This window comes from Panthera leo, chromosome B2, assembly GCF_018350215.1.
Source record: "Panthera leo isolate Ple1 chromosome B2, P.leo_Ple1_pat1.1, whole genome shotgun sequence".
Taxonomy (NCBI): domain Eukaryota; kingdom Metazoa; phylum Chordata; class Mammalia; order Carnivora; family Felidae; genus Panthera; species Panthera leo.
Window position 1 is genome coordinate 135,079,539 of NC_056683.1, and position 27,373 is coordinate 135,106,911.

The following is a 27,373-nucleotide window of genomic DNA, read 5'->3' on the forward strand; positions in this document are numbered from 1 at the left end:
GCTTTTCTTGACTCTGCATTGTCAAGTGATTTTTTTTTTTTATTATTTTGTCAAGTTCCATGACGAACTCTGTTGGGATTTTTATTGAAACCACATTTAATGTAGATCAATTTTGGCAGATTGATATCTTTACAGTATTGGGTCATCCCATCCATAAACCTATTTCTCTTCAATCAAGCCTTTGTTTAAATGTTTTATAATTTCTCCATCACCTTCACGCACACAACTTTTAAAAGCCTAATGCCTTTCAATGTTGTTTTGACTAGAATATGTTTTCTATTTTTAAATTGACTCATTGTCGTCTGGGAATGTTATTGATTGTTATGTTGTGATAGTATCCAACTAACTTTCTAAGCTTTTCTGTAGCTCTAATAGTGGTTTATAAATCCTTTTGGATTTTCTGTACAGACACTAGCTGTCAATGAGGAAATCTTTTTGTCTTCCTGTATTCTTCTACCCATTATGTTTTTTCTTGTGTATTGTTTGGGATAGGTCCTCTCAGCAATGTTGATATGATGTTGGCATCCTTATCATCTTTCTGACATTAGCAGGGATGCTTTAACTCTCTTTGTTCTGGGATTTAGATAAACACTTTTTCCTATATTGCTAGGATATTGTGAGTGCATACTAAATTTCATTGAATACTTAATCTGCCTTTAAGAAAATTAGGATATGATTTTCTCCCTCTGTTCATAATGTGGTAAATTGTATTAATACACATTCTATTTGAATCATACACTTATTACTGGAATAAACCCTACCTGGTCATGATGTTTTATATATTTATGCACGGATACGTTTGATTTGTTTGTATGTTTTTAAGAAATTTTTTATACGTGTTTATAAATGACCGATATCTATAACTTCTTTCTCATACTATCTTTTTTTAAATGTTTATTTCTTTATTTTGAGAGAGAGAGCGCACACACAGGACAGTTGGGTGGGGGGGGGCAGGATGCAGAGAGAGAGAGAGAGAGAGAGAGAGAGAGAGAGAGAATCCCAAGCAGGCTCCATGACCAGCGTAGAGTGTAACATGGGCTCAATCTCACAACCATGAGAAAATGACATGAGCCAAAATCAAGAGTCGGACACTCAACAGACTGAGCCACCCAGGCGCCCCCCTCATACTGTCTTTGTTCAATTTTGGTATATGACTAGATTTAAATTGTTATTTCACAAAATCTGCCAGCATAAAACATTTGGGGATGAAGTTGATACTTCATTTTTGTTTTCCTTTTTACAGCGAAATCTCTCTTTCCTCTCGTAATCCCTGTGGTAGCCTAGAAATGTAATTCTCTAGTTTGGTGTCTGGAAGAAATCCCCGAATGGTCAGGAAACTAGGTCAGTGAGAAGAAACTTCTTTCACCCTCTTAACATGCCCCTAAAATCCCAAAACTTTTTTTTTTTTACTTCCTATTAAAGAAGAACATATCGACTGTTTTATACACTCATCCTTCTCTTAGAATAGGGAAGAGTTCCCTAAACTATAATTTGAATCTTTGAGGAAAGACAGATCATTCTTTTCTATTGAATTTCTATTTCAAACTTATTAGCAAGTTAAAATCATCTAAGCTCCGTTCCTTCCTCAGAAGATGAGAGTCAAATCTTGCTTTTCCCTTAAACTCTTTCTCTTTATTCTGTATACAAGTCACTGCTTGTAAAATACTCAGCTAAGTCTAGTCTTAAGTCTAAAAAAAAAATGATCTGAGCCATCCTTTTTTTCGCCCTTGAAATGTAATTTAGAAAGTGAGCCAGGGGATACAGAGAACAGTAAGGCAGCAAAAGTTGGGAGAAGTTTTCTTTTAGTCCATTTTTTCACCACCAGAATCTCTTTAACTTCTGCACAGTGGTAGAAATATTTTTACCTGCAGGCTTTTTTTCAAGTGGACTTTCCAAGGCCAGTGCTGAGTGAAATTAATGGAACATTTGGTGCCGTTAACCTCGTTCCATTTTCTGTTCCCATGTGTACATGTGCCTGGATGCTTGCAACAAGTTAAAATGCCAGCTGACTTAGGTGGGTGGGAAAAGGAAGTGGTGCTAAGAGTCCTCTGCAGACCAGAAGGGGAGAGGCCTCATTCCTGAATCTCATTTGGTGTAAGGCAGTAGAATCTTCAAGGTCAAAATACAGTTCCTGCCTTCACGTTCACATCACTGGTCAGAGCAAATTTTACATGTAATGTGTTCTGTGAAAGTGAACAGTGTTTCCTCTAATTGTACCCCCCAAAAAAGGGACTTGAGCTCAAGTGAGAAATGTGAATCTTCTTTTTCCGAGCCCTACTCAAAAAAGAAAAAATATCTGAAACAGTTACTCAGGGAAAATGGGAAATACCCAAAACCTGAAGGTGGGATGACTCTAATTTTAGCTGTGAGCCTAAAACACAATCTATGAGTCACTCCTTCCTGTCAATGGGTATGTGGGGCTGTTCATTAGATTCACAGATGCAATGAGAAACCCGGTCCCCGCCCTTAGGCCGTAACTCTAGAAGGACAGGCCTGGTCCTGGTCTTTATGAAGTATCTTCAGTGGCTGATACACCACATTCCATGGCCACGTCTGTGCTCCCGTAGTACAGGGCGTATTGTTTTATAGTTAGTCTACTTCCTGTATCTCCCACACTCCTGTTGTTCACCAAAGTCCAGCCACAGTGGCTTCCTTTCTGTAACCTCACACAAGAGCACATCAAGCTCATTCTGGACTCACAGTTGATTTCTTAAGTGGCTTTCTTCTCTTCCAGCCTTCCCCCACTCAAATATCACCTCCAACAAGAGTTTTCCATGACTGCTCCAACGCTCTTCCCCCACCACCCAGCCTCAATTGCTCTCCCCACATTGCCCTTTCTGCTTCGTATCACATAGTATAATGTCATATTATGTTGTTTTGTTTTCAGTAAAACCAATACTGTACTATTTTTCACATAAACGTTTTTTATTAAGTGATAATACATTATGATATGTGAGTTTCTACTGTAATTTCGTTTAGATTTTTCTGGTTTTTGTTTTTTGTGTGTGTGTGTGTGGTTTTTTTTTTGGTTTTTTTTTTTTTTTGAGAGGGAGAGAGAGAGAGAGCAAGGCAGGGGCAGAGAGAGAGGGGGAAAGAGAGAATCCCAAGCAGGCTCCACACTGTCAGCACAGAGCCCAACACAGGGCTCTATCTGACAAACCATAAGATCATGACCTGAATTGAAATCACGAGTTGGACACTTACCTAACTGAGCCACCCAGATACCCCCAAGTTTTTCTGTTTTTAGAAAAATGGTGTTTTCAAATTTTATTTTTTATTACATAAGAATGCTTAACGTGTTATCTTCTTGACCGAATTTTAAAGTGTGCAATACGTTATTGTTAACTTAGGCACTATGTTGCACAGCAGATGTCTAGAATTTATTCATCTTGTTTAACTGGGACTTTTTGCCCATTGATTAGCAACGCCTCCATTTGCTCCCCCTTCCCCCTGCAAACCCCTGGGATCTATCATTCTACTATTCGAGTCTCTGAAGTTGACTACTTTAGATTCCTCAAGTAAGTGGAGTCATACTGTCTGTGTCCTTTGTGACTGGCTTGTCTCACTTAGCATGTCTTCAAGGCTTATCCATGTTATCACATATTACAGAATTTCCTCCCTTTGTAAAGGATAAATAATATTTCATTGTATGTACATACCATGTTTTCTTTATCCACTGATGGATTAAGTTGTTTCCACATCTTGGCCATTGTGAATCGTACTGCAATGACCATGGGCGTGTTAATATCTCTTCATGTTCCTGATTTCGTTTCTTTTGGATAAATACCCAGAAATCCAATACCTGGCTCACATGTCAGTTCCACGTTTAATTTTTTGAAGAACTGCTTTCCATGGGGGCTGCACCATTTTCTGTTCCCACCAACAGTGTACAAGGTTTGCGTTCTTCACATCCTTGCCCACATTTGTCTTTCGTTTGCTATCGCGCTCTTTATTTATTCAGTTATTAACATTTAGCACCTCTGGTCAGGGCATAAGCACCATAGGACGGGACTTTTGCCCACGTTCTTTGTCCCGTACCTCCATACCTGTAACAATGCCTGCCGTGGAGGCTTTCAATAATTATTGTCGAATGGAGAACAAACCAGATGGTGGGCCACATACATTAGGATGATGGCCCTTATGACAAGAGCACGAAAGCAATCCCGTTACTTTTTCCTCACTGTTCCCATTTTTTGTGTTTGTCCTATTATAGAAAATGATTGCAAAGGAAAGCTAGCCTGGTGACTCCAGCTAGGGCTCCCAGGTAGACAAGGTCTCCCATTGAAGAAACCTCAGCTTTCTAGAGTTGGTCAGGAAATAAATCATTCAATACATGTGTTTAAAATTGAGTGCAGGCCTGGGATTCAACAGCCCTGTTACTCACCCCAGTTGTGGCCATTAATTATTAGCTGTGTGAACTAAGGTAAGCTACTTCCCTTGCATGAGCCATGATTTCCTAACCTTAAAATTAGGGGTTGGGACTGGAAGGCGTCTCAGCTCCATCCCAGCTTCCTCCCACCCTGTGGTTTGAGCAACAAATGCCAGCCACTCATTTACAGGTGAGTTGTACCTGGAGCTTGGGTGGGTCCCCTGAGACACTCCCTCCAGCCAGTCCACTACGAGATGAAGTTAAACCTCAGAGGAGCTTGATTAGCATAACATTTAGAACACAGGGAGTTAAGCAATCCCTATCAAAATCACACCAGCATTCTTCACAGAGCTAGAACAAACAATCCTAAAATTTGTATGGAACCAGAAAAGACCCCGAACAGCCAAGGCGATCTCGAAAAAAGAAAACCGAAGCTGGAGGCATCACAATCCCAGACTTCAAGACCGTATTACAGTCATCGAGACAGTATTGTCCTGGCACGAAAACAGATACATAGACCAGTGGAGTAGACAAGAGAACCCAGAATTGGACCCACAAATGTAGACCAATTAATATTTGACAAAGTAGGAAAGAATATCCAATGGATTAAAGCCAGTCTCTTCAGCAAGTGGTGCTGGGAAAACTGGACAGCGACATGCAGAAAAATGGACCTGGACCACTTTCTTACACCAGACACAAAAAGAAACTCAAAATGGATGAAAGACCTCAATGTAGGACAGGAAGCCATCAAAATCCTCTAGGAGAAGGTGGGCAAAAACCTCTTTGATCTTGCCCGCAGCAACTTCTTACTCAACACGTCTCCAGAGGCACGGTGAAAAAGTAAAACAAACGTGAAAACAAAAGTGGTTTCTAACTTGCCAATGGTGGCATAAAGCTGCCGGCCGGGCCCCACTGGGCCTGGGGTGGCGGGGGAGTCTGCGCTGGGTCCACACAGTTCTCAGCTGAGGCTCTGTCCTGCCCTTAGGGCTTGGTGCTGCTCGCCCCGGCTGCCAGGAGCCTCTTGGAATGCCCTTGACACCTGACTTGTGGGGTTTTTACTATTGGGACCTCATCGAAATAAAAAACTTCTACACAGCGAAGGAAACAATCAGCAAAACTAAAAGGCAACCAACGGAATGCAAATGGCCTATCAGATAAAGGGTTAGTATCCAAAATCTATAAAGAACATATCAAACACGACACCCCAAAAATGAATAATCCAGTGAAGAAATGGGCAAAAGACATGAATAGACACTTCTCCAAAGAAGACATCCAGATAGCCAACCAACACATGAAGAAATGCTCCACATCATTCATCATCAGGCAAATACAAATCAAAACCACAATGAGATACCACCTGACACCTGTCAGAATGGCTAACATTAACAACTCAGGCAGCAACAGATGTTGGCAAGGATGCGGAGAAAGGGGATCTCTTTCGCACTGCTGGTGGGAATGCAAAGTGGTGCAGCCACTCTGGAAAACAGGATGGAGGTTCCTCCAAAAAATTAAAAATAGAACCACCCTCTGACCCAGCAATTGCACTACTAGGTATTTACCTAAGGGATACAGGTGTGCTGTTTCAAAGGGGCATATGCACCTCGGTGTTTATGGCAGCGCTATCAACAAGAGCCAAAGTATGGAATGTCCATCAATGGATGAATGGATAAAGAAGATGTGGTATATATATCTACAATGGAGTATTACTCGGCAATCAAAAAGAATGAAATTTTGCCATCTGCAACTACGTGGATGGAATCTAGAGGGTATTATGCTAAGCGAAATTAGTCAGAGAAAGACAAATATCGTATGACTTCACTCCTATGAGGAATTTAAGGTACAAAACAGATGAGCATAAGGGAAGGGAAGCAACAATAATATAAAAACAGGGAGGGGGACAAAACAGAAGAGACTCTTAAATATAGAGAACAAACGGGGCTGCTGGAGGGGGTGTGGGGGGGGGATGGGCTAAATGAGTAAAGGGCATTAAGGAATCTACTCCTGAGATTGTTGCACTATATGCTAACGAACTTGGATATAAGCTAAACAATAAAGAAATTAATGAATTTTTAAAAAATTCCTTACTTCCCAATATACAGATTCACTGCAATCCTTATTTTTTTCCTCTTTTTAAATTATTTTTTTAATTTAAATGCAAGTTCATTAACCTACAGCATAGCCTTGGCTTCAGGAGTAGAACCACGTGATTCATCTCTCGCATATGACCCCCAGTGCTTCACTGCAATCCTTATTAAAATCCCAATTGCAGTTTTATAGAAAAAAAAATCCTAAAATTATTATGGAACTGTATCAGACTCTGCAAAACCAAAGAAATCTTGAGCAAAAAGAACAAAACTAGAGGCATCCTACTTCCTGATTTCAAAATGTATTACAAAGCCACAGAAATTAAAACAGTACGGTAGTGGTATAAAGATAGATACATCGTCCAATGGAACAGAAGAGGCAACCTGGAAATAAATTCATGTAATATACAATCAGCTGATCTTCAAATAGGGTGCCATCAACATGCAATGGGGCAGTGAGAGACTCTTCAACAAGTGGTGTTGAAAAAACTGGATGTCCACATGAAAAAGAATTAAGTTGGACCCCTGTCTTGCACTACACACCAAAATCAACTCAAAAGAGACTGAGGAGTAAAATAAAATACCTAGAACTGTAAAAAACTTTTTGAAGAAAGTGTACGGGGAAAACTTCTTGACATTGGTCTTGGCAGTGACTTCTTGGATGTGACACCAAAAGCACGGGTAGCAAAACTGAACATAGATGAGTAGGACTACATCAAATGATATTTCATGTCTTGATTCATACTATCTTTCATCTAGTTTCCTAGAGAGCTATTTGTGTGTGTGTATATTTATGAAAATGGATTATTATTCGGTTTTTCTATTTCCTTTTAATATTATGCTTGCTGATTTAATATTCTCCATGTGTTACTTAAGGTACGGTAGTTGCTATAACAAATAAACCCTGAAACTTCAAAAAAAATTTTAAAAAGAACATAGGGAGTTAAATATTGTCAAGGAGTATTTCTATTAAGCCACGATGGATTCTGCTCAAAATTATTCTCTGAGCAGACAGAGGATTTGTAATGAAATCCCTGGACACAAAACCTATGTCCTGAGCAAGCCATCCTCCGGTAATGGAAATCACTGGCCCAGAAATGTTGCTTCTTTGGCTATTATTTTTCTTCAACCTATTCTCTTCATCCAGTGTTTAGGTCCCAATGATTAGATGTCAACTATCTTTAATTCATACCCATCTACCTGTAAGAGCTATTGATACAAATGTCGGAACTGTATTTTCCAAAGTACTAATAATCTTACAAAGGGGATGTTTTTATGGGAATATTAGGAATGGATGTTTGATATTGGGACCATCATGAAATCTTGCATTGGTAAAAGGTCCTTTCAATGTGCAAGATACACCAATGGATTTTATTTTATTTTTTAATGTTTTTATTTATTTTTGAGACAGAGAGATACAGAACATGAGCAGGGGAGGGGCAGAGAGAAAGAGAGACACACAGAATCCGAAGTGAGCTCCAGGCTCTGAGATGTCAGCACAGAGCCCGACACGGGGCTCAAACTCACGAACCGCGAGATCATGACCTGAGCCGAAGTCGGACGCTCAACCGACTGAGCCACCCAGGTGCCCAAAATAGACCAATGGATTTTAAAGTAACAGGGTATAGTGCCTTGGTATGGTTTCAGACTCCAACAGATACCTAAGAAACTGCCATGTGTTTTCAGTGCAATATCAATGAAGCATAACCACACTTCTCTTAATAGGCTATTCAAAGTCTCCTCTGTTTTCTAGTGACGTATCTGGGTGAGGCTAGATTGTTTTCTGCGTACTTCACTCAAAATAACAGATTGTAGCAGATTGAATGCAGAAGTAATCCATCCGTGTTCCATTGGGGTCGACATTGGAGATTTACAAAAATGTGAAACAACACTAGTCTTCTCACCAAACTTTGTTTTATAAAATCTGTTTTTCACAGAACGTGATCATATTAACATGTATGGGGTTTGTTACATGAATTGATCAGTTTTCTAAAATATTTAGTTTTAATTTCTAATAAATATCCAGGGATATGATCCACATAAAGAATTTTTTAGACTCTGTACATGGGTCTGGATACCACAAAGTTTGAGGACAGCTGCCTTGAGGGACCAGGATCCCATGGAAAGCTCCACTTACATAGTTTATAGTTGCCATTGCCGTGTCTCATTTTCAACCATAAAAGGACAATTTAATATCCCCAGATATTTGGGAGGAGCCTCTAACATGAATGACAGAAGCCAAAATGATCAAACGGTGTAAAGAGAGCTCAGCAGAAAGCAAAGAGCAGGAAAGAAAGGCCCAAAATAGTTAATAATAATAATAGTAATATCATCATCCTTGGAGAGGAGAAATTTTGCACTCACAAGAACAGAAACATAAGAACCACCTAAACAGCCTATTTAGAAAAATACCTTGAAATTAAGAATCAAATAGAAGAAATGAAAACGTTCAATAGAGGGGACAGAAAATGAAATTGAAGTCTCCCAGAAAATGAACAATAAACAGGATGATGGAAGATAGAGGAAGAATAAGAAAGATTAGAGTATCACACCAAGAGATCTAAAATGTGAATAATAGGAGGCACCTGGGTGGCTCAGTCGGTTAAGCGTCCGACTTCTGCTCAGGTCATGATCTCGTGGTTCGTGAGTTCAAGCCCCACATGGGGCTCTGTGCTGACAGCTCAGAGCCTGGAGCTGCTTCGGATTCTTTGTCTCCCTCTCTCTCTGCCCTTCTACCGTTTGAGCATGCAGGCTCGCGCTCTCTCTCTCTCTCTCTCTCTCTCTCCCTCCAAAATAAATAAACATAAAAAAAATTTAATGTGAATAGTAGGAGCTTCAAAGAGAGAAGTGAAAATGGAGGAGAGGAAATATCAAAGACCTAATTTAGGAACAAAAGTTCCTTAGCTTTTTGGTCCCAGGATCTGTACATGCTTCACAGTTACTAAGGACCCAAAAAGCTTTTTTTGTTTATGGCTTATGATGTTTTCTTTACCATGATAGAAATTAAAACTGAAAAATTGTTAAAATTTCAATGTATTCAATAATAACCACCCATTTTTAGAAAAATAATTTTACTGTTCTTTTTCACTAACATTTGTGTGTGTGTTGGAATTGTTTTCCATTTTCACAAGTTTATTGTCTGACTTACTAGAAAACAGCTGCATTCTTAGTCTGCTTCTAATTTCCATCTGAAAAAGTCCACTGTAGCCTCATGAAAGAATGAATGTAAAAAAAAAAATCCAAAATTGTCCAAGAATTGTTATAGAAATAGTGACCTTATCGACCCCCTGAAGAGGTCTCAGGATCTCAGGACCTGGGGGTCACTTTGAGAAGCAATTGCTCAAGAACATTTCCCCAATAGTCAAGCTGGCTTTGTGCATGAAAAGACTCACCCCAAAGTGGGCCATCACCGAATTTCAGAAGTATGTTAACAAGGCGAAAACTCTTAAGAGCTTCCAGAATAGAAAATCAGGTCACATGAAACCTGGATCATGGATCAGAATGTTATTGGACTTCTCAGCAGCATTGGAATTCAGAGAGCAACAGATAGTTTCCCAAATACTCAGAGAAGATCATTTCCAACCAAGAATTCTGTATCCACTGACATGATCAGCAAAGTGTGAAAGGAGAACATTCTAAAACAGGAAGAGTTTCAGAAAATTTACTGCCTACTGCCCTTACTCACTCAGCTACTGGATGTCGTAATCTCAAAAAGAAGGATACATCTGAAATGGTATCTAAGAAGCGGGGCACGTAACACAGGAACCAGGTGATCTGCATCATCGGGACGGGGTTGAAGAGACAACCCCGCAGGCCTGGGAGAGCAGCCCGTCTAGGTGAGAGCAGAGTGGAAGGACCAAGGGCTCCAGCAGGGAGGTCACGAAGAAAGAAGACGACCGACCAGTAGATGATCTGATGTTTGAACGCAGCGAGGCAAAGAATTATGCTTCCGGCAAAGTTTGAGGACAACTGGTGTATATTTGAAAACTAAGGGGGGAAAAAAAAGGACGACTTTAACTCCAGGGGAAACCTGGTGTTACACGAAAGGAAATATAATTATGGTATACTCCAGGGCTCAACTAAGAATAATATTGACACGGTCATCAAAATGTAAGCTCTGACTTGAATCAAATTTCATGAGAGAGATTGTTGGCAAGATGAAGGGATGAAGGGAAGTTTGGGCAAATTAAGAAGGAAATAATATCTCAAAAAATACTGAAAACGCATTACCGGCATGTTTAGAGCCGTGGATACATACAGCAGAAACAGAAGAAGTGGAGAATGCTTCTGGAGGATGGCGGTCCAGCATGGGAAATGGAAAACAAGAAACTGCTTGCTTTTATTGTAATTCCTGTAGAACTATTTACATTTTTATTAAATATATATCTCTAATTAAAATATGTAAAATATATTAATACAACTTATACAACGTGTAATTTGGAAATGTGTTAACATATAACCCCGTGATAGCCTTTGACCCAGGAATTCCATTTATATATAGACTTTTATCCAACAGTAGGAGATTAGTTCCATTACTTATGGTATAGCCACACAATGAAATATTATGCAGTTACTTAAAATAATTATATTCCCATTAAAAAATAAGATTTTTCATCTGAGGAAAAATATTTCCTCCCAGTGTAGCTTTCTTTTAGAGCGCTATCTCCATTTATTATTTTATTTTATTTTATTTTATTTTATTTTATTTTATTTTATCTTATTTATCTTATTTTATCTTATTTTATTTTATCTTATCTTAATTTATTTTGTCATATCTTATCTTATCTTATCTTATCTTATTTTATTTTAAATTAGTTCGACTCCCAATGTGGGGCTTGAATTCATGACCCCGAGATCGAGAGTCACATGCTCTACCAACTGAGCCAGCCAGGTGCCCCTCTCTGTTTATAATTTTAAATTTGTTAGTGTGTGTGACCTTTCATAGAATGTCTGACTCTCCCAATAGATTCCAAGCTCCAAGCACTTACAGACCATATGTCATGTGGCTCACTGACGTGTTTGTTCTTAGTGCCTTGCCTAGCATTCGGCACCTAGACAGCTATGTGATGAATGAGTAAGTGTGTGTAAACATGTGTACAGACAATGCCAACCGTGTAGAAGACTTCAGTGTCAGGCTGGGCTTATCTCTAGGTGGGAGAGTTATGGGTTGGACCTGTGTTTAAATCCCTGCTGCACCATGACCTTGGGCAAGTCCCTAATGGAAGCTTTGGATAAAATGACAATGGGTCATCAGTTATCCAGTTAAATGTGATTCCTCATAGCAGTTGCCAGCTCTGGGCTGCCCGCTGTCCCACCTTGAGAGTGCACTTTGGCTTTGACCACTAGTAAAAGCTTTCTTAAAAAAAAAAAAAAAAAAAAAAAAAAAAAAAAAGATTCCTTGTAAATGCCCTATAAATGTACAGACTTCTAAGTTATATAAAATGTCCTTGATAGTCAAACTATAATACTTTCTGGCTTTTTTTTTTTTTTTTTTTTTTTAGTGAACTTCTACAAGATTTGGAAAACTGTGAAAACGATCCTGTGGCCATAGCAGAATGTTTTGTGTCCAAGGTAAGCAAGGTTCATTTCTCTTGGCCAACCAAGACAGGCACAGATTGCAAATTGTTTTCATTTTAAAGTTAAAATGACTGGTTTGTTCCATACTGGATGAAGTTAGCCACTAATCTCTCTTCACTCTGTTTTTTGTTGTTTTTTTTCCACTAGCAAGGAAAAAAAAAAATACTGTTACTGTCCCTAGTAAGTTAGGAAGTACTAACTTAGTAGCTGTCCTTGAACTTACATAGTAACTGAATGATGTTTACTCATCTTTCCTAGGGAAAAAAAAAAATTAATCTTGGTGGGGAGGAAAAATGCAGAATAGGGTAACATTTGAAATATAATACATATGAAATACCACAAGACCAGTTCCAAAAATCTGTTGGAATCTAGGTATTCTATATATAATATACGTGGTGCTAGCCGAGGCTATATAATTATCACTGGGGAATAAAGAGATGGCAGAATTAATCTCTTCTATCTTAAATATGCGCTCTCATTTTCCGACATTTTTCTTAAGCTGCATTGATGGCTGAGAAAAATATAAGAAAAGGCTCTGACCGTTAAAGCTTAAATGGTCAGCTCTGTACCAGGATTCTGAAACATACAAGACAATCCTTTACACTCTTTTCTCACTTGCTACCTACCTACTATATATAGAATCCTATCTTAAGTTTGTCTTAAACATTCAACAGCTTTCATTTGGAAAAGGTCTAGTGGAAATGATTTTCAGCAAACCTTCATGTGATTTCTGCAGTTGTGGTTTCAAATGTGCAAAGGTTTAGGCAAGGTTCATGATGGTACTTTGGGATCAACCAAGAATTAGCACCTCATTTAACACTCCAGAGAGCACTGTGAACTTTGAGATGTCTGACCCTGGCTCAGGACGTGTTTCACAGGGTCATTTCTTACGGCCACAGATCCATCCAGTGGTACTGAATCCAATCACAACACCCTGGGTGTCCTTGAAGCATGATGCCTTAAAGGCAGTTGATGGGCTTGCGTATAAAATACTCCCGATGGTGGGCGGCTGCGTGAATGTCAGCGTGTTAACATGTACGATGTGCACGCATGCTTACACAATTCTTCTCACACGTTGCCTGTGTCACAATTGATTCTCCAGAAGGGTAGGAATTTAAAAAAGAGCAGGCAAGTGGAAGAGGGAGAAAGGGGGTAAAAAGACGTGCTGAGTATATATCAGAGTAGATATGTGAGAATAGCCACAGCGCATAAACAACATGGAAACCATCGGAAACGCTGGGGCTTTTACCGGTAACTGTAATCACAAGCTGATTAAAGACGGTCCAGCATACGCTTAGCTCCGGCTTAATTATTCACATAAAAGTTTGTTTATGCGCCACGTTGCCAACTCCCAGATCTTATTTTTCATTGTAATGTTGCCAAGTTTAATTAGAAGACTAACTTGGGCACTCCGCACTTTCACATGTAAGCAGTGAGCATTCGGTTCTGGCACAGCCTGCCTTTCACTCAGCACCCTGAAATTTAGAAGATGTTACGATTTCTGAAACACAACCAGCTGCTCCACTCTGGGGAGGAATGGAAAATTGCTTTAATTGAGAGGCCATTAATGAAAGAGGTAAAGCTGGCAATTGACTTCTGCTTTTATCTGAATCACTGGGGCTTACACGAGACTCATCTTTGACCTTGCTTTTGTGGTATGTGGAGATTACAGAAATCCTTCCTGACAAAAGGGGAATATGGTACTTCTTACCTGCTGCTTAGAAAAGAAGGACAAGGGACTGCAGGGGCCATTCCTTGGGGGGACAAGAGTAAAAGCTCCCCGGTGGGCAGGCCAAGCGGTCTCCCAGCTGAGCATCTGTCTGTTGTTAGGACTCCGGAAACACCTGGAGCAGTTTTCCTTGGTTTCCTGCCTTCACCTCACCTTCATTTCTGTCCCTTATCTCGACTGTCAGCGGGGCTGACCCCAGACAGCAGTTAAGAGGGAGACAAAGTTTATCTTCAGAGACCCCGCGTCCCCTGAGCCCCTCCTCCCGCCTCCCTTGGTGCCCTTCTCCCTTCAGTGCCCAGGCACGCACACCCACGTGCACACACACCCCCTATCCGCTTACTGAAATTATCCTCAGGAAAGTACTGACATTGGATATTCCTACCATTGGAATGAATTCAAGTTCATGTTACCTCACCCATATGCTACTTACATATTAAGCCTTTCTCATAGTGTCCAGTGAAAACTCCTCAGGGATCAAAGTCTGTGTGTGTGTGTGTGTGTGTGTGTGTGTGTGCGTGCGCGTGTGTGTGAGAGAGAGAGAGAGCGCGTGCTCACACATGAAAGCGATGGACCCCATGACCAAAGAAACCCTAAAATCGTACAGATTTCTTTAATCTGGTTATTCATTCAGTAAACAGTTGAGTACCCCATATGCTCAATTGGCCATCCCTGACTGTCTCTTTTATTTTGGTTCTTTCATAATTAAATGTCCCATTTTTACATCTCTAATTACAGTTTGACAGAGTTTAATCAGAAGGAAATACCTATTTTTGTATGCTTTCTTTATCATTGTCTTTTCCCCTAAATAGTTCTAAAAAGGAATTGGGGTAGCATATATTGAGTAAAAGGCATTTAAGGATTAACTAATTCAGGGCTATTGATTTTTGTAAAAAACCATTGCTGGAATTGTCCACAGAGCTCATAAATCGAAGGTCAAATATACATTTGATTCTATGTTAAGACCATGTAGTTGCTTTAAATCAAAACTGCCTAATTTAAGATTGGAATAGAGCCATGATGTCACAAAAGGCACAGCGATTCAGTCGTGCAACAGTCCTGAGGCTTTATTAGGGGGAAGGGGTATGCAGGGCCAGTATATGATGTCATTCAGATATATTTTCCTTGCAGCCGTTGTTTTTAAGTTTGTCATTGCAAATGAGCCTAAAGGTTCCTAAATTTAGGAGAGTCGACCTGATAATTGTTCGATCCCAGGTTGACTACAGCAGCAGGCAGGCAGAAAAGAAGCAAGAAACTGAGAGCGTGTGAGCGCGCCCAGAGAAAGGCTCTATCTGCCATTAATTTCCTGGGTGGCCTCAGGCAGATCACTTTGCTCATCTCGTCTGTGGAGGCTGGACGCTCCAGTGCCTTCGGGGGCTTAACCAGGTGAATGTAGCGCATGCGTGGGCCCAGGTGGGGGCTAGAGCAGCCTCGGTACCTGTGTTGTGAGGGCGTGAGTGTCCTATGAAACTGGGCGCCAGGGCCCGTGCATCCAACACTGTTTCAGGAGAAGCCAGAACTCAAGACATTTTTCTCTTCCAACTTTTGGAAGCTGGCAGCTAATTTAGGTGTTTAAAAAAGTAGTATGTTTGAAAATGTGGCAGCATACGAAGTTAGTGAGGCTAACTATGATCGTGGCGGAACCGAGTAGCACAGGCCCCGTGGAGGAGAATTGGGGTATATCTAGCAAAATTACATTTGAAGGCATCCTGTAATCCAGCAGTCCTCCTTCCAGAAATCTGTTCCCAAGATACAGCAACAAAAATGCAGTAAGTGTGGTGCTAGTCTTATAGTAATAATCGTCACAATGTATAGATATATATCGTATATAGAAATATTTTATTAATATATTATATATAAATTCTATAAGTAATATGTATAAATACATAGAAATATGCAATATAGAGAAACAGCTGAAATGTCAATAAACAGGAAGCTCTTTGAATGAACCATGGCATATCCACATAATGGAATACTATGAAGCAGTAGAAACAACTCAAGAGTATCTCTGTGTACTACTGGGACGGGTGGGGAGAGAAGTAGATAAAAGTGTGCAACACTGTGGTTCTCAAAGTGTGCTCCCTAGACCAGCAGCACCAGCATCACCTGGGAACTTGTTAGGATGCAGATCCTCAGACCCACAGCCAACGTACGGAATCAGAAACTCTGGGAATGCAACCCAGTAATCTCTGTTTAACAAGCTCTCCACGTAGTTGTGACATATACTCAGGTTTGAGAATCACTGACAAATAATTTGCTTTTATTTATCTAGAAATGTGGAAGGACATGCCTATATTTAAATGTAAATCTTAAAAAAAAAAAGGATAAACTAAATATAACACCGTATGTTAACTACACTGGTATTAACTTTTTTTTTAAAAAAAAGAATCAACTGTGAAATTAAAAATTGGTCGCCGATAGGGATGGAGGGAGAGACTAGTGTGGAAAGGAACCGAAGCTAGACTTCTTTGAATACGCGTTTTCTTACAGAGTTGACCTTGAACCCATGTAAATATTTTACATAGTTATAAGACAAAATGAAAGTTAAAAAAGCAGTCTCCAAAAATGAAAACAAAATGAAATGATGAGCCTCTGGATAGAGCCAATCTGTGGCATGATCACACGAAGGAAATTCCAGTTGCTTTTAAAATCGACTGTGGAGAACATGCAGCAAATACATTTTTAACTGTTTTCGATAATGATATCAAATGTGCTGGTGTTGGTATTGTTCTGTTGAAATTGAGTGTATTGTGGGATACAACAAGGTGTTTATGTCAGTATCATTGACCTAGAATTGGTAAAAGGCAGAAAATACGAAGAATGATGCTAATTAAAAATGCTCCAATCCTGAATCCGAATTGCCAGGTTGAACCAAGGATGTATTTTATCTTTAAAAAACACCATATTCCTAGCTCTAGTCCACCATATTCCTAGTCCACCAAAAAGGCCTGGAAATAACGCTGAATACAGTAGCAAGACCATTTCTGATGCCCAGACTATGGTCTCCAAATACTAATTCCTACCAAAAGGAATCCGGGCTCCATGAAGGATGAGTCTGGGGCAGGAAAGGTACAGGATGATCCGGAACGTCTTATCATTCCAGAAAACAAGGTAGCTGTTGGAGGCTGTAGGTCAGGTCACGAATGCTAAAGGAGAGGCTCCTGCTGGCCAAAGATGGGACATTTCAGCATCAGTGAGGATAATTAATTAAAAACAGCTGAAACTCATTAGATATGTTTCTGTTCATGAATTCACAGTGATCGAAAAGCTCAAAGTGGTGGCCTTTGCAGGATGCTAGAGAGCCAACGCCTCATCCTGAAAAATAGGGAAAATTATCAAGCATCCATCCTGCCTTTTCCATACAAACTACAAACTGCGGGGTAACCGTTAACATAAGGAAGTTCCTTTTTTGGAAGGACTCTGGCTAACAAATGAAGGAATCATAGAACCAGAAATACCACCATTTGGCAGCTCCTAATGAATTAATAAATCAGACAATAATCACCATTGGTGGTTAACATCACAAAGAGAAAGACAGCCGGACACCCTGTGCCTCCTGATGGAAGTAAAATACAATTAGGACGTATTCATGCCAAACCATGGAACATAAGCCTGTTCAGGCTTCCCTAAACCACATGAGTGCAGGGGGCAGGGAGACACATGAAAGAAAACCGTAGGGACATAACCAGCAAGACAGGCCATGAGAAACTCTCTAGGACACACAGTCTGGTTTCTTCAACTAAATTGCAAGGGCGGGGGCGGGAGGGGGGGAGATAAAAGGGGAGCTTATAGATTAAAAGATCTTAAGAGGTATCAACCAGTTGCCTTGTGTAGTTACTTGGGTTCCAAATCAGATAGGCCAACTATTTTTAAAAAGAAAATTAAGAAGATGGGAGATTTGAAGAGTGACGGTTGAACATTCATGATAGTTTGGGATTACTTACATGTGATGATGTCACTGTGGTGATGCTTCTTTTTAAAAGTCTTTACATTAGAGATGTATACTGAAATATTTACAAGTGGAATGATCCTATGTCTAGAATTTGCTTCAGAGTGGTAGGGAGGTAGGTGGCTATAAACCATGAGTTAATATCCAGGTCAGGTGATGGATGCTTGGAGATTCCTTACACTGTCCTCTCCACTTATTTATAAATATGTTTGAGACTTTCTATAATAAAAAATTTACATCTAATCCTCATCAAGCGAGCAGAAAGGATTCTAAGTAGACATTTCTTTTAAATAGGAAAAACAATTAATTAATGTATTAAAATGACCCCCCCAAAACAAAGAAAAGAAAAAGTCACTGTCTTCCAGTCACATATAAATCCAGCCTTGGGGCGCCTGGGTGGCTCAGTCGGTTGAGCGTCCGACTTCGGCTCGGGTCATGATCTCACAGCTGGTGGGTTCGAGCCCCGCGTTGGGCTCTGTGCTGATGGCTCAGAGCCTGGAGCCTGCTTTGGATTCTGGGTCTCCCTCTCCCTCTGCCCCTCCCCCGCTCATGCTCTGTCTCTCTCTCAAAAATAAATAATAAACGTTAAAAAAAATCTCAAATTGGGGCGCCTGGGTGGCTCAGTCGGTTAAGCGTCCGGCTTCAGCTCAGGTCATGATCTCACGGTCCGTGAGTTCGAGCCCCGTGTCGGTCTCTGTGCTGACGGTTCGGAGCCTGGAGCCTGCTTCAGATTCTGTGTCTCCCTCTCTCTCTGCCCCTCCCCTGCTCATGCTCTGTCTCTCTGTGTCTCAAAAATGAATACATTAAAAAAATTTTCTTAATCCACCCTAAAGTAGTTTCAAAGTAAAAAGGGCAGAATATGAAATACCACCCAAATAATGCAATGTCTCTTTTAAATAATATAATTCCATTTTAGAGTTTACAAGAACTGATAATTCATTGGCCTTGAATTACTCAGACTGAAAGTTTTACAGTCAAAAGTTTAAAAACCCAGGTTTTTGCTCTCTCACCTGCCCATCTGCATCCCTCTTTCCCTTGGCAATGTAGGGGAAAATTGTGAAAGACTTTGAAACCGACCACAAAGATTGCTGGGTGCCTCCACTAGGAAAGAATTTTCCAATTCACCCTTCTAATTTTTATGACTCAGTAGACTCTTGCATCTCTCATTGTCTTTGAACTATCTTCTAACTCTAAATTTTTGATAACTGATAACAACGTCAGTGATTGTTGACCACAGACATGCAAATGAAAACTGTCCCATAGAGGGACATTGGATTTCTTTACCCTATAGAAGAAAGCAGTTTGGTATCTGTTTGTAAATTCCTATCCGCATTCCCCGTTGACCTACGCGCAAAGCTTGTGTTTATCCTTAAATCCAGTTACGATAGCTTACTGCTTTCCTCACCGAGCAGTAGGTTAAATAAAATCTTTGACACTGTTCATTCTATATTTGCATGGAAGTCATGGTTTTACCTTTTAAACAAAATACTGTACGAGCGAGAAAGATTGACTTAATATTTCTCAATGTTTGGTAATATGACTAGACATTTGAAAGCCCAAGAAAGAAACTAGGGCACCGGGAATGTGGTGTCGGGAAAAGGCAAGGACCCCACATTGGTGAGTCAGACACTTGATGCATTTGAGGCATTGCTACCATGCTGGTGCGAACAGAAAAGTCGGCTTGAACCCTGCTCTCAGATAATTTCCGGTTTAGTAGAAAAGAGGGGGGATCTGGTAGCTCCACAGGCGTGACGTGAATACAACATGGCCCCTACTTTGTAGGAACTCACAGTCTGGAGTGGGAGACACAGATTCCGAGGAAATGACACTACCACTTGGTAAATGCTACGAGAGATTTGGGTGTCACAGAACCCCAGCATAGGAGCAGTTAGCTTGGCTAGCGCTCTGGAAAGGCTCCTTGGAGGAAATAAAGCCTAAGTTCAGTGTCAAAGGATGCGTGGTGGCTGCGAGGTGGGACAGTGGGCGGGGACAACTGTATACACAAGGGCTTGAGAGCGCAGTTTTCTTGTGCCCTGCACGTACTTCCCCGTGTTCTTACCACCATAATTAGATGATATTCTGTTTCTCTTTCACATTGCACATCTACTGGGAGGACTAGGAGTGCCTGAGGCAGAAACCTCATTTTCCTCCTCTTCCTTTTTGCCTTCAGAGTCACCTAACACAGCAGGTGCTCAGTAAGTGTCTCTTGAACCCAGATGAGTTCGAGTTGATTCTAGGTATGAAACAAGGTAGATAAAAAAGACGTAGATGATTGCCACAGGGGCTCAGACAGGCCCGCGTGACGACAGAGCCAGATTTACAAGTATGAATGATGTTTCTTTTTATCGTTTTTAAATGAATGGTGATGCCTGTGCTTTTCTTTCTTTCTTTTTTTTTTTTTTTTTTTTTGCCTATAAAAGTCTCTTTTGTTTCCTTGCAGAGTGAAGAGTTCCACATTTACACGCAGTACTGCACTAACTATCCAAGGTACACGCTGGGAATATACCACAGGACATTCCTGCACTTGCATACTGTTTCAGGGCGAGGGGTCCGACGTATGCTGGTGTTAGGCGTCCTGAACCTGGCCGTGCACCAGGTGCCCTGGGGAGTCTCCACAGCATGCTGACAATGGATTACGGGCTACCCAGATATCCATCCATTCGGCTCTGGGACTCCCAGCAGAGCCAGTGGGAGGGAAAGTGTGAAAGACCGTGAAGGAGACCAAAAAGGTTGCGAGGTGTCCTTCCGTGGAAACCTAAGCAAACCTGTTGTGTTTGGCTATGATTCTTGTCCGTTGACCCTCCTGTACGTGTGCCGTGTTTTGAAAAATTTGGGATGTGCTGAGAATGAGTTTATATAATCTAGCTGGGGATAGAATATGTTATATCTTTGCCATATAATTTCTAAGAACTATGTAAAAAGGCCCCCTCATCTCACTGGATCTTGGCTTTCGTTTCGTTTACCCTGGAAGCCACACAGGAGGGTAGTGCAGGGAGCGCCACAAGGACACTAGAGTGACCATTTCAGTGAGGGAGGCCGACCGAAGACCCTGGGTCACGCTGTTGGCATTTCTTTTTTCAGCAAAAGACTTGTACTGAGCATTTATTGAGTCCTAATCATTGTGTGAAGTGCTATAAATGCAACGTGTCGTTGGATTTAACCTTCATGATAATCCAGAGATGCCAAGGGATTCAAGAAAAGCAAAGCATCCATCACAGCGCCAGGCGCATAACAGGTTCTCAACAATTGCTAGCGCATAATCACCCCTGCCCCGACCCAATGTAAGGATGGAGAAACTGAGGCTCCGATAGGTTTATTGCCTTCGCAGGGCCACGTAACTGACGGGCGGCCCAGCTAGAATCCGAATCGAGGTTTCCCCAACCTCAGACCCAAAGCTACTACATCCTTGTGAAGTTTCTGAAGGTTTGTGATTCTCCCCACCCCTGTGCCTTTTTGCCACTCCCCCACGTGATCAGCAGAACTTGATGGGCGTTATCGTGGGGGACGAGCCAGGAAGATAAGAGCTACGTGCCCTGTCGCTTCTCTTGGTGGAGACATGTCCCTAAGGATGACGTGGTTGGCCGGATCCACCTAGAAGAGAAGCCAGCAGGCTGAGCCCCTAGTACTGCTGCAGCAAGGAAGAACAAATGGAAACCCTGTTCAGACGTGGCCCCGGAAAGCCAGTCCGGACAGGGGCGCCTGGGTGGCTCAGTCGGTTAAGCGTCCGACTTTGGCTCAGGTCATGATCTCGCGGTTCGTGAGTTCGAGCCCCGCGTGGAGCTCTGTGCTGACAGTGTGGAGCCTGCTTAGGCTTCTCTCTGTCTCCCTCTCTCTCTGCCCCTCCACCACTCATACTCCGTCTCTCAAAAATAAATAAAAATTGAAAAATTTAAGGAAAAAAAAAAAAAAAAGAAAGCCAGTGTGGATTAAAAGGCATGAAGCCTGGGACTGCGATTTATGTACAAATACTTTCCATTGAAGGAGTTTAGTCTCCCTCTCTAGACATGGGTCAAGGTATTGTGCTGCAGTGGTTTATTTGGTTCGCGCCCAACTGTGCATTGGCCAGGTTTCCCTAAAAACCAAACAAAAACCACCAGAACCCACATGTCAGCTCGTACATTTGTCACCATATCCTTATGAGCAGACACACGCAGTTTACACAGTTTCACGTGAGCAAGCCTCTCTCCTATGGTATTTGTTTCCACCTCTGTGCTGAAGGTAGCAGAAAATTGTAGAATGCCCCAACTAAATCCCGAGGACCGCAAGCTAAAAACCGGCATGGTACCACACCCCAATCCAGAGAAATCACAGAATCGGCCCCCAACTTCTCCACTAAACTCCTAACCAAGGGAAGGGGGGTGAGGACAGCATTCGAACTCTGAAGCATCAGCACATTTCTGGACGCAATTATCAGGATGAGAGATACTAGAGGGGCTTGTTGGGGGGCAGGTGTGTAAATTTCATCATAAACATGTCATTCAAAGAAATAACGTCTGAATTTGTAGTTTGGGAAGTTTATATTAAGATTTTTCTGACTTAGCAGTAAGAAAGGAAAGTACAGAATAAAGGCCGCTTTTTCTATACGAGGCTGCTTCAGGGTCAAAGGACAGGCAAAATCATTTGAGCAAGGACACAGATTTTAAGAGCCTGTCATTCATGGAGCATGGTCCCAAGCTCCGTGTGTATTGGCTGGAGATAGGAGCTAATATCCCTTGCCTTCTAGCAAATGTTATGTTTTTTTCAGTGTCAAACTCCACTAAATGCAATCATGCAATAGCGTGTTAGAGAAGACCAAATGAGTGAATACAAATTAATGGAGTCCAGACTCGTGGTATGTACTAGAAGCTAAAGGTACAGGAAAAAGAGGAATAGGAAGTCCCCTTGAGGAGAGTTTAGAACGGTTTCCTGGAGGAAGTGTTTTTTTTTTCTTTTTGGGTTTTGTATATATCTTTTTTTCTTATTTTGTATCTTTGACTTTGACGAAGGAAAGAGACACGTTAGCAGAGAGATGCTCGACAGGCAGGCTCAGTGAGGCAGGCGCATCTGGCTCTTGCCCAATCGTGTGGTTTTCATATCCCTAGAAAAAGATTTCCTCTTGTCCCCTCGTCTCCAATCAGTTTGCTGTCTGAGGCCCCAGGTTTCCGTTCCCCTGTCTTAACAAGCGAAGAGTGCTGAGGGTTTCAGCCCATCTGACAACATTTCTTCTCCCTTCGGATCCAAGCTGGGGATATTAAATGTCGCCGGCACACCTTGACAGATGTCCACCTTCTTCATACCCGTCACGCCCCAATAGTTTCATCTTGAAGAGACACAAGCCCTCCCTCCTTTCCCCGGCAAGGGGTGCAGGCCCTGTCGGGTCATTGTCCTCAGATGTCTGCCTGTGCCCTGAATCTGGAGTTTGGTGCACTCAGAATTGGTTGCAGGTATCCTGTCTGTGGGTAAGAGCTCAAGCCTTCATATGGCCAAAGGGCAACTGGGCAACTGGTTCTGCCTCCGAAGAACCTTAGAAAAAACCCTTGGCTACATGATAAAGAATAGTTTTGAAATCTCCACTTATGTGGGAAATAAACCCGTTTGAACAGATACTTCTCAAAGCAGATGGGCACAAAAGTGATTCTAATAGGTTGATTCGGACCTCCATTTCACTTCCTTCCAAGGAGTCTTGTTTTGTTGTTTGGCTCTAATTTTCTAAATTAATCCTGAAAACATGACTGACTTGGGGAGAAAGGGGCTGAAATTACTTCCACCTGCTTTCTTCTCAGTTATGAGAACATAAGATTTTAATTTACTTGTGTGTGTGACTCCAGAAGCCCACTAGCTTTTATGTATAAGGTAGGAACGCTGTTTCAACTAGTCCTTTGGGATGTTGGGGGCGGGGTCTACTTAATTACCTTTTGGGGGGCTGGGACGCAGACGGAACCCTGACCTGCTTTCCTAGTACACTGAGGGAGGCACACTCCCTAAGAGAGGAGGTTCTCTAGCTGTTTCAGAAGCTGTCATTAGAGGGATCTGTTCAAAGGGAGGTTAACCCGTGGGCCACAGCCTCCAACGATCTGCAGGGAGTATCATACGGTTTGTACATGATACAAAGGCAACCAGCAAAAGGGGTGACAAATGTCCGGCTCGGGGCTGGATCTGCTGAAGAAAGAGCTCCTTTTTCTTGGTACATTTTCTTTAAAAAAACAAATTTTGTTTAATGTTTTTTATTTTTGAGAGAGAGAGAGTACGAGCAGGAGACGGGCAGAGAGAGATCGGGAGACACAGAATCCGAAGAAGGCTCCAGAGTCTGAGCTGTCAGAGCCCAACTCAGGGCTCGAGCTTGTGAACTGTGAGATCATGACCTGAGCCAAAGTCGGACCCTTAACCAACTGAGCCAGGAGCCCCCCATAGTGCCTTTTTCTCATCCATCCACCCCAAGAGATACCTTTTTCTAATCCGTCCAGAGGCACTTTGGTCTAGCTATAGCTCTGTTGCTACCCTACCTGTTCTAGGGCATTTACACTTACGTTCGCCATTAAAACTTGAGTACCTGGGGCACCTGGGTAGTTCAGTCAGTGAAGCGTCCGACTCTTGGTTTCTACTCAGGTCATGATCTCACAGTTCACGAGTTTGGGCCCCGCATCGGGCTCTGTGCTGACCGTGCAGAGCCTGCTTGGGATCCTCTCTCTCCCTGTCTCTCAAAATAAATAAATAATCTTAACAATACATTACAACTTGAAGAACTCGTCTTACCATTACAACTCGGGTGAAAATATATATTCTTGTTGCAGATCAGTGGCTGTGCTAACAGAGTGCTTGCGGAACAAGATGCTGGCCAAATTCTTCAGGGAACGTCAGGAAACTTTGAAACACTCACTGCCTCTGGGCTCCTATCTCTTGAAACCAGTTCAGCGGATTCTCAAGTATCATCTCCTTTTGCATGTAAGTTTCTGCCCACACTTGAATACCTTCCAAGGGATGGGGATTTGGCGTATATATATTAAGTCGAGGCGGGGGGGGAAATATCAGAAAAGGCTGTGGACATATGGAAACATTTTCCACATTCATACTTTACAACTGACTAATCTGCTTGGAGGAATTAGAGATATTTATATTCTGGGCCCGCAGCCCCATTGACACCAGCCAAGCAAAAAGATTCATCTTAGCTCTGATTCTGATAGGGCATGGGAGTACCTCACTCCGGGCAGTGAACAGTTTCAGGCAGAGAGCTGTCATCTTAACGAAAAACAGATTTTTTGTGTGTGTTTTATTTGATTTCCACGAGCCTGGCTTCAGGAGGCAGTTGGGGAGGAGAGCTGTCATAGATTGGCTCTTGCCTGAGCAAAGAGAAGGGCTGAAAAAGAAGACAGATGAGGGGTGTGATGAGTGATCTTGAGCTGGGCTTAGCATCGCTTCAGGGTATTTATTTCATTTCCCATTACTTGTACACAATTCAAGGAGGCTTTAGAAACAAGGGTAGAGAGGTGCCTGGGTGGCTCAGTGGTTGAGCGTCCGACTTCGGCTCAGGTCACGATCTCACAGTCTGTGAGTTTGAGCCCCGCGTCAGGCTCTGGGCTGATAGCTCAGAGCCTGGAGCCTGCTTCCGATTCTGTGTCTCCCTCTCTCTCTGACCCTCCCCTGCTCATGCTCTGTCTCTCTCACTCTCAAAAATGAATAAATGTTAAACAAAAAATTTTTAAAAAAGAAGAAACAAGCGTAGATATAGCTCCCACTTGCTCATGTCTGACCCTCTAAGGAAGCTGATAAAATTGGGGGAAAGTTTTGTTGCAAATAATCTCCACTGAGTAAGTAGGATTCGATCGCCTTTATCATATGAGGAAGGCATGGCACGGTGGTTAGGAGTCAGCCACTGGGTCAGTCCTGCCTGGGTTCAAATCCTGTAAGTTGTCCATGTTCATTGTGCCTCACAGGCCGTCCATAAAAATGAGCTATGGTTTTTGTTTTATTATTTTTGTCCTCCATTAAAAACCTTTTCTTAAAAATATTTTAATCCAGAGCTCTTCTCTGTATCAACATGCCTGCAATTTATGTTTCTTGTTAAATGATTCCAGGTTTCCCACTTGGATAATCATTCCAGTTTTGCTCAGTTCACACACATCTACAATTTTAAGGAAGCTTATGGTCCAACTTCTCAAAGCTAGAAACTTCTCAGCTTTGTCTGTCTGCCTGGCTGGCTCACGTTTGGAGAATCTTGTGTCCTATGAAGCCACATCAGGGATATTGCTTTAATTGTCACACTAATACTAGTGACCTCTTAGATTAGGAGGATTAATTTGCTACATCAGTGTCCAAATAACTCTCAAATAAATAATACCTCTCCCAGGATAGATCTCTGCTGGATTGTGCTAATATAGCATTTAAGACTAGTGCATCTCAGTAATCTCTAAGTAATCTCTAAATATAGCCTCTAGCCAAGCAGCGTCTAAGATGGCAGTTACTTAAGCATGTCGGACGTAACAAGGTCCTTACAAAGAGGTAATTAATAGGAAAAATGGCCCTTACCCTTTAAATAAGGAGCTGGTATCTTAGTTCAGGCTGCTGTAACAAAATACCATAGCCGGGGGGGGGGGGGGGGGGGGGGGCTTAACAACTTATTTCTCATAGTTCTGGAAGCTAGAAGGCCAGGATCAAGGCGCCAGCATGGTCAGGTTCTGGGGATATCCCTGTCCTGGGTTCAGACTGTGAGCTCCTTGTTTCTTTACACGGTGGAGAGAGGCAAGAGACCTCCCTGGGATCCCTTTTATAAGAACAGTAATCCCATACTCTGGTTTCTCTTCAGATCGTACAAATCTTTTTTTTTTTTTTTAATTTTTTTTTTAATGTTTATTTATTTTTGAGACAGAAACAGAGCATGAACGGGGGAGGGGCAGAGAGAGAGGGAGACACAGAATGGGAAGTAGGCTCCAGGCTCTGAGCCATCAGCCCAGAGCCCGACGCGGGGCTCGAACTCACGGACCGCGAGATCGTGACCTGAGCTGAAGTCGGACGCTTAACCGACTGAGCCACCCAGGCATCCCATGAGATCGTATAAATCTTTTGCCTTTTACTATAAGAACACTAATCCCATCCATGAGGGCTCCACTCTCATAACCTAATCACCACCCAAAGGCCCCACTTCCTACGGGCACAATGGGGGTTAGGGCTTCAACATGTGGCTTTTGTGGGGACACAGGCATTCAGTCTGTAGTGGTTGGTACAGAAGAACAGTGGTTAGATTAATCGAAAACTAACTTCCGGTTGCCTCTGAAGTATTTTTGCTTTTATGGTTGATTTAGAGCATTCCTTCTGTGTCATTTACATCACTTCAAAGTTGGGTAGCCATCCATGAAGATACACACAAGAATACACTCTGTACTCCTGAGTCTGTTTGTCATTGAACAGGATTGCCTCTCAGGCCAGAAGAAGAAATTATCATTTTCAAGTTTATTTACTTATTTTGAGAGAGAGAGAGAGAGAGAGAGAGAGAGAGGGAGAATATCCCAAGCAGGCTCTACCCACAGAGCAGAACCAGACTTGGGGTTTGATCCCACGAACTGTGAGCTCATGACCTGAGCCAAAATCAAGAGTCGGACGCTTAACCAACTGAGCCACCCAGGTGCCCCAGAAATTATTATTTTTTTGTTAATTTGCTGTTGATCTGAAGCTTACCTGGGAGTTGTTACTTTAGT

General features: G+C 41.9%; 1 protein-coding gene and 1 long non-coding RNA gene across 6 annotated transcripts in view; one reads left to right on the forward strand and one right to left on the reverse strand.

Moving 5' to 3' along the window:
• PLEKHG1 (pleckstrin homology and RhoGEF domain containing G1) overlaps nucleotides 1-27,373 on the forward strand; it is a 213,263-nt gene that overhangs the window by 152,412 nt on the left and 33,478 nt on the right. For all 3 annotated transcript variants that reach the window (XM_042940075.1, XM_042940074.1, XM_042940073.1), the window contains 3 exons: nucleotides 11,955-12,024; nucleotides 20,146-20,192; nucleotides 24,476-24,626. In XM_042940075.1, coding sequence (XP_042796009.1) covers nucleotides 11,955-12,024; nucleotides 20,146-20,192; nucleotides 24,476-24,626 — 268 coding nt within the window. The remainder of the gene's footprint in view (nucleotides 1-11,954; nucleotides 12,025-20,145; nucleotides 20,193-24,475; nucleotides 24,627-27,373) is intronic.
• LOC122220496 overlaps nucleotides 24,943-27,373 on the reverse strand; it is a 48,597-nt gene continuing 46,166 nt past the window's right edge. For all 3 annotated transcript variants that reach the window (XR_006202893.1, XR_006202891.1, XR_006202892.1), the window contains exon 10: nucleotides 24,943-25,038. This is a non-coding gene — a long non-coding RNA (uncharacterized LOC122220496). The remainder of the gene's footprint in view (nucleotides 25,039-27,373) is intronic.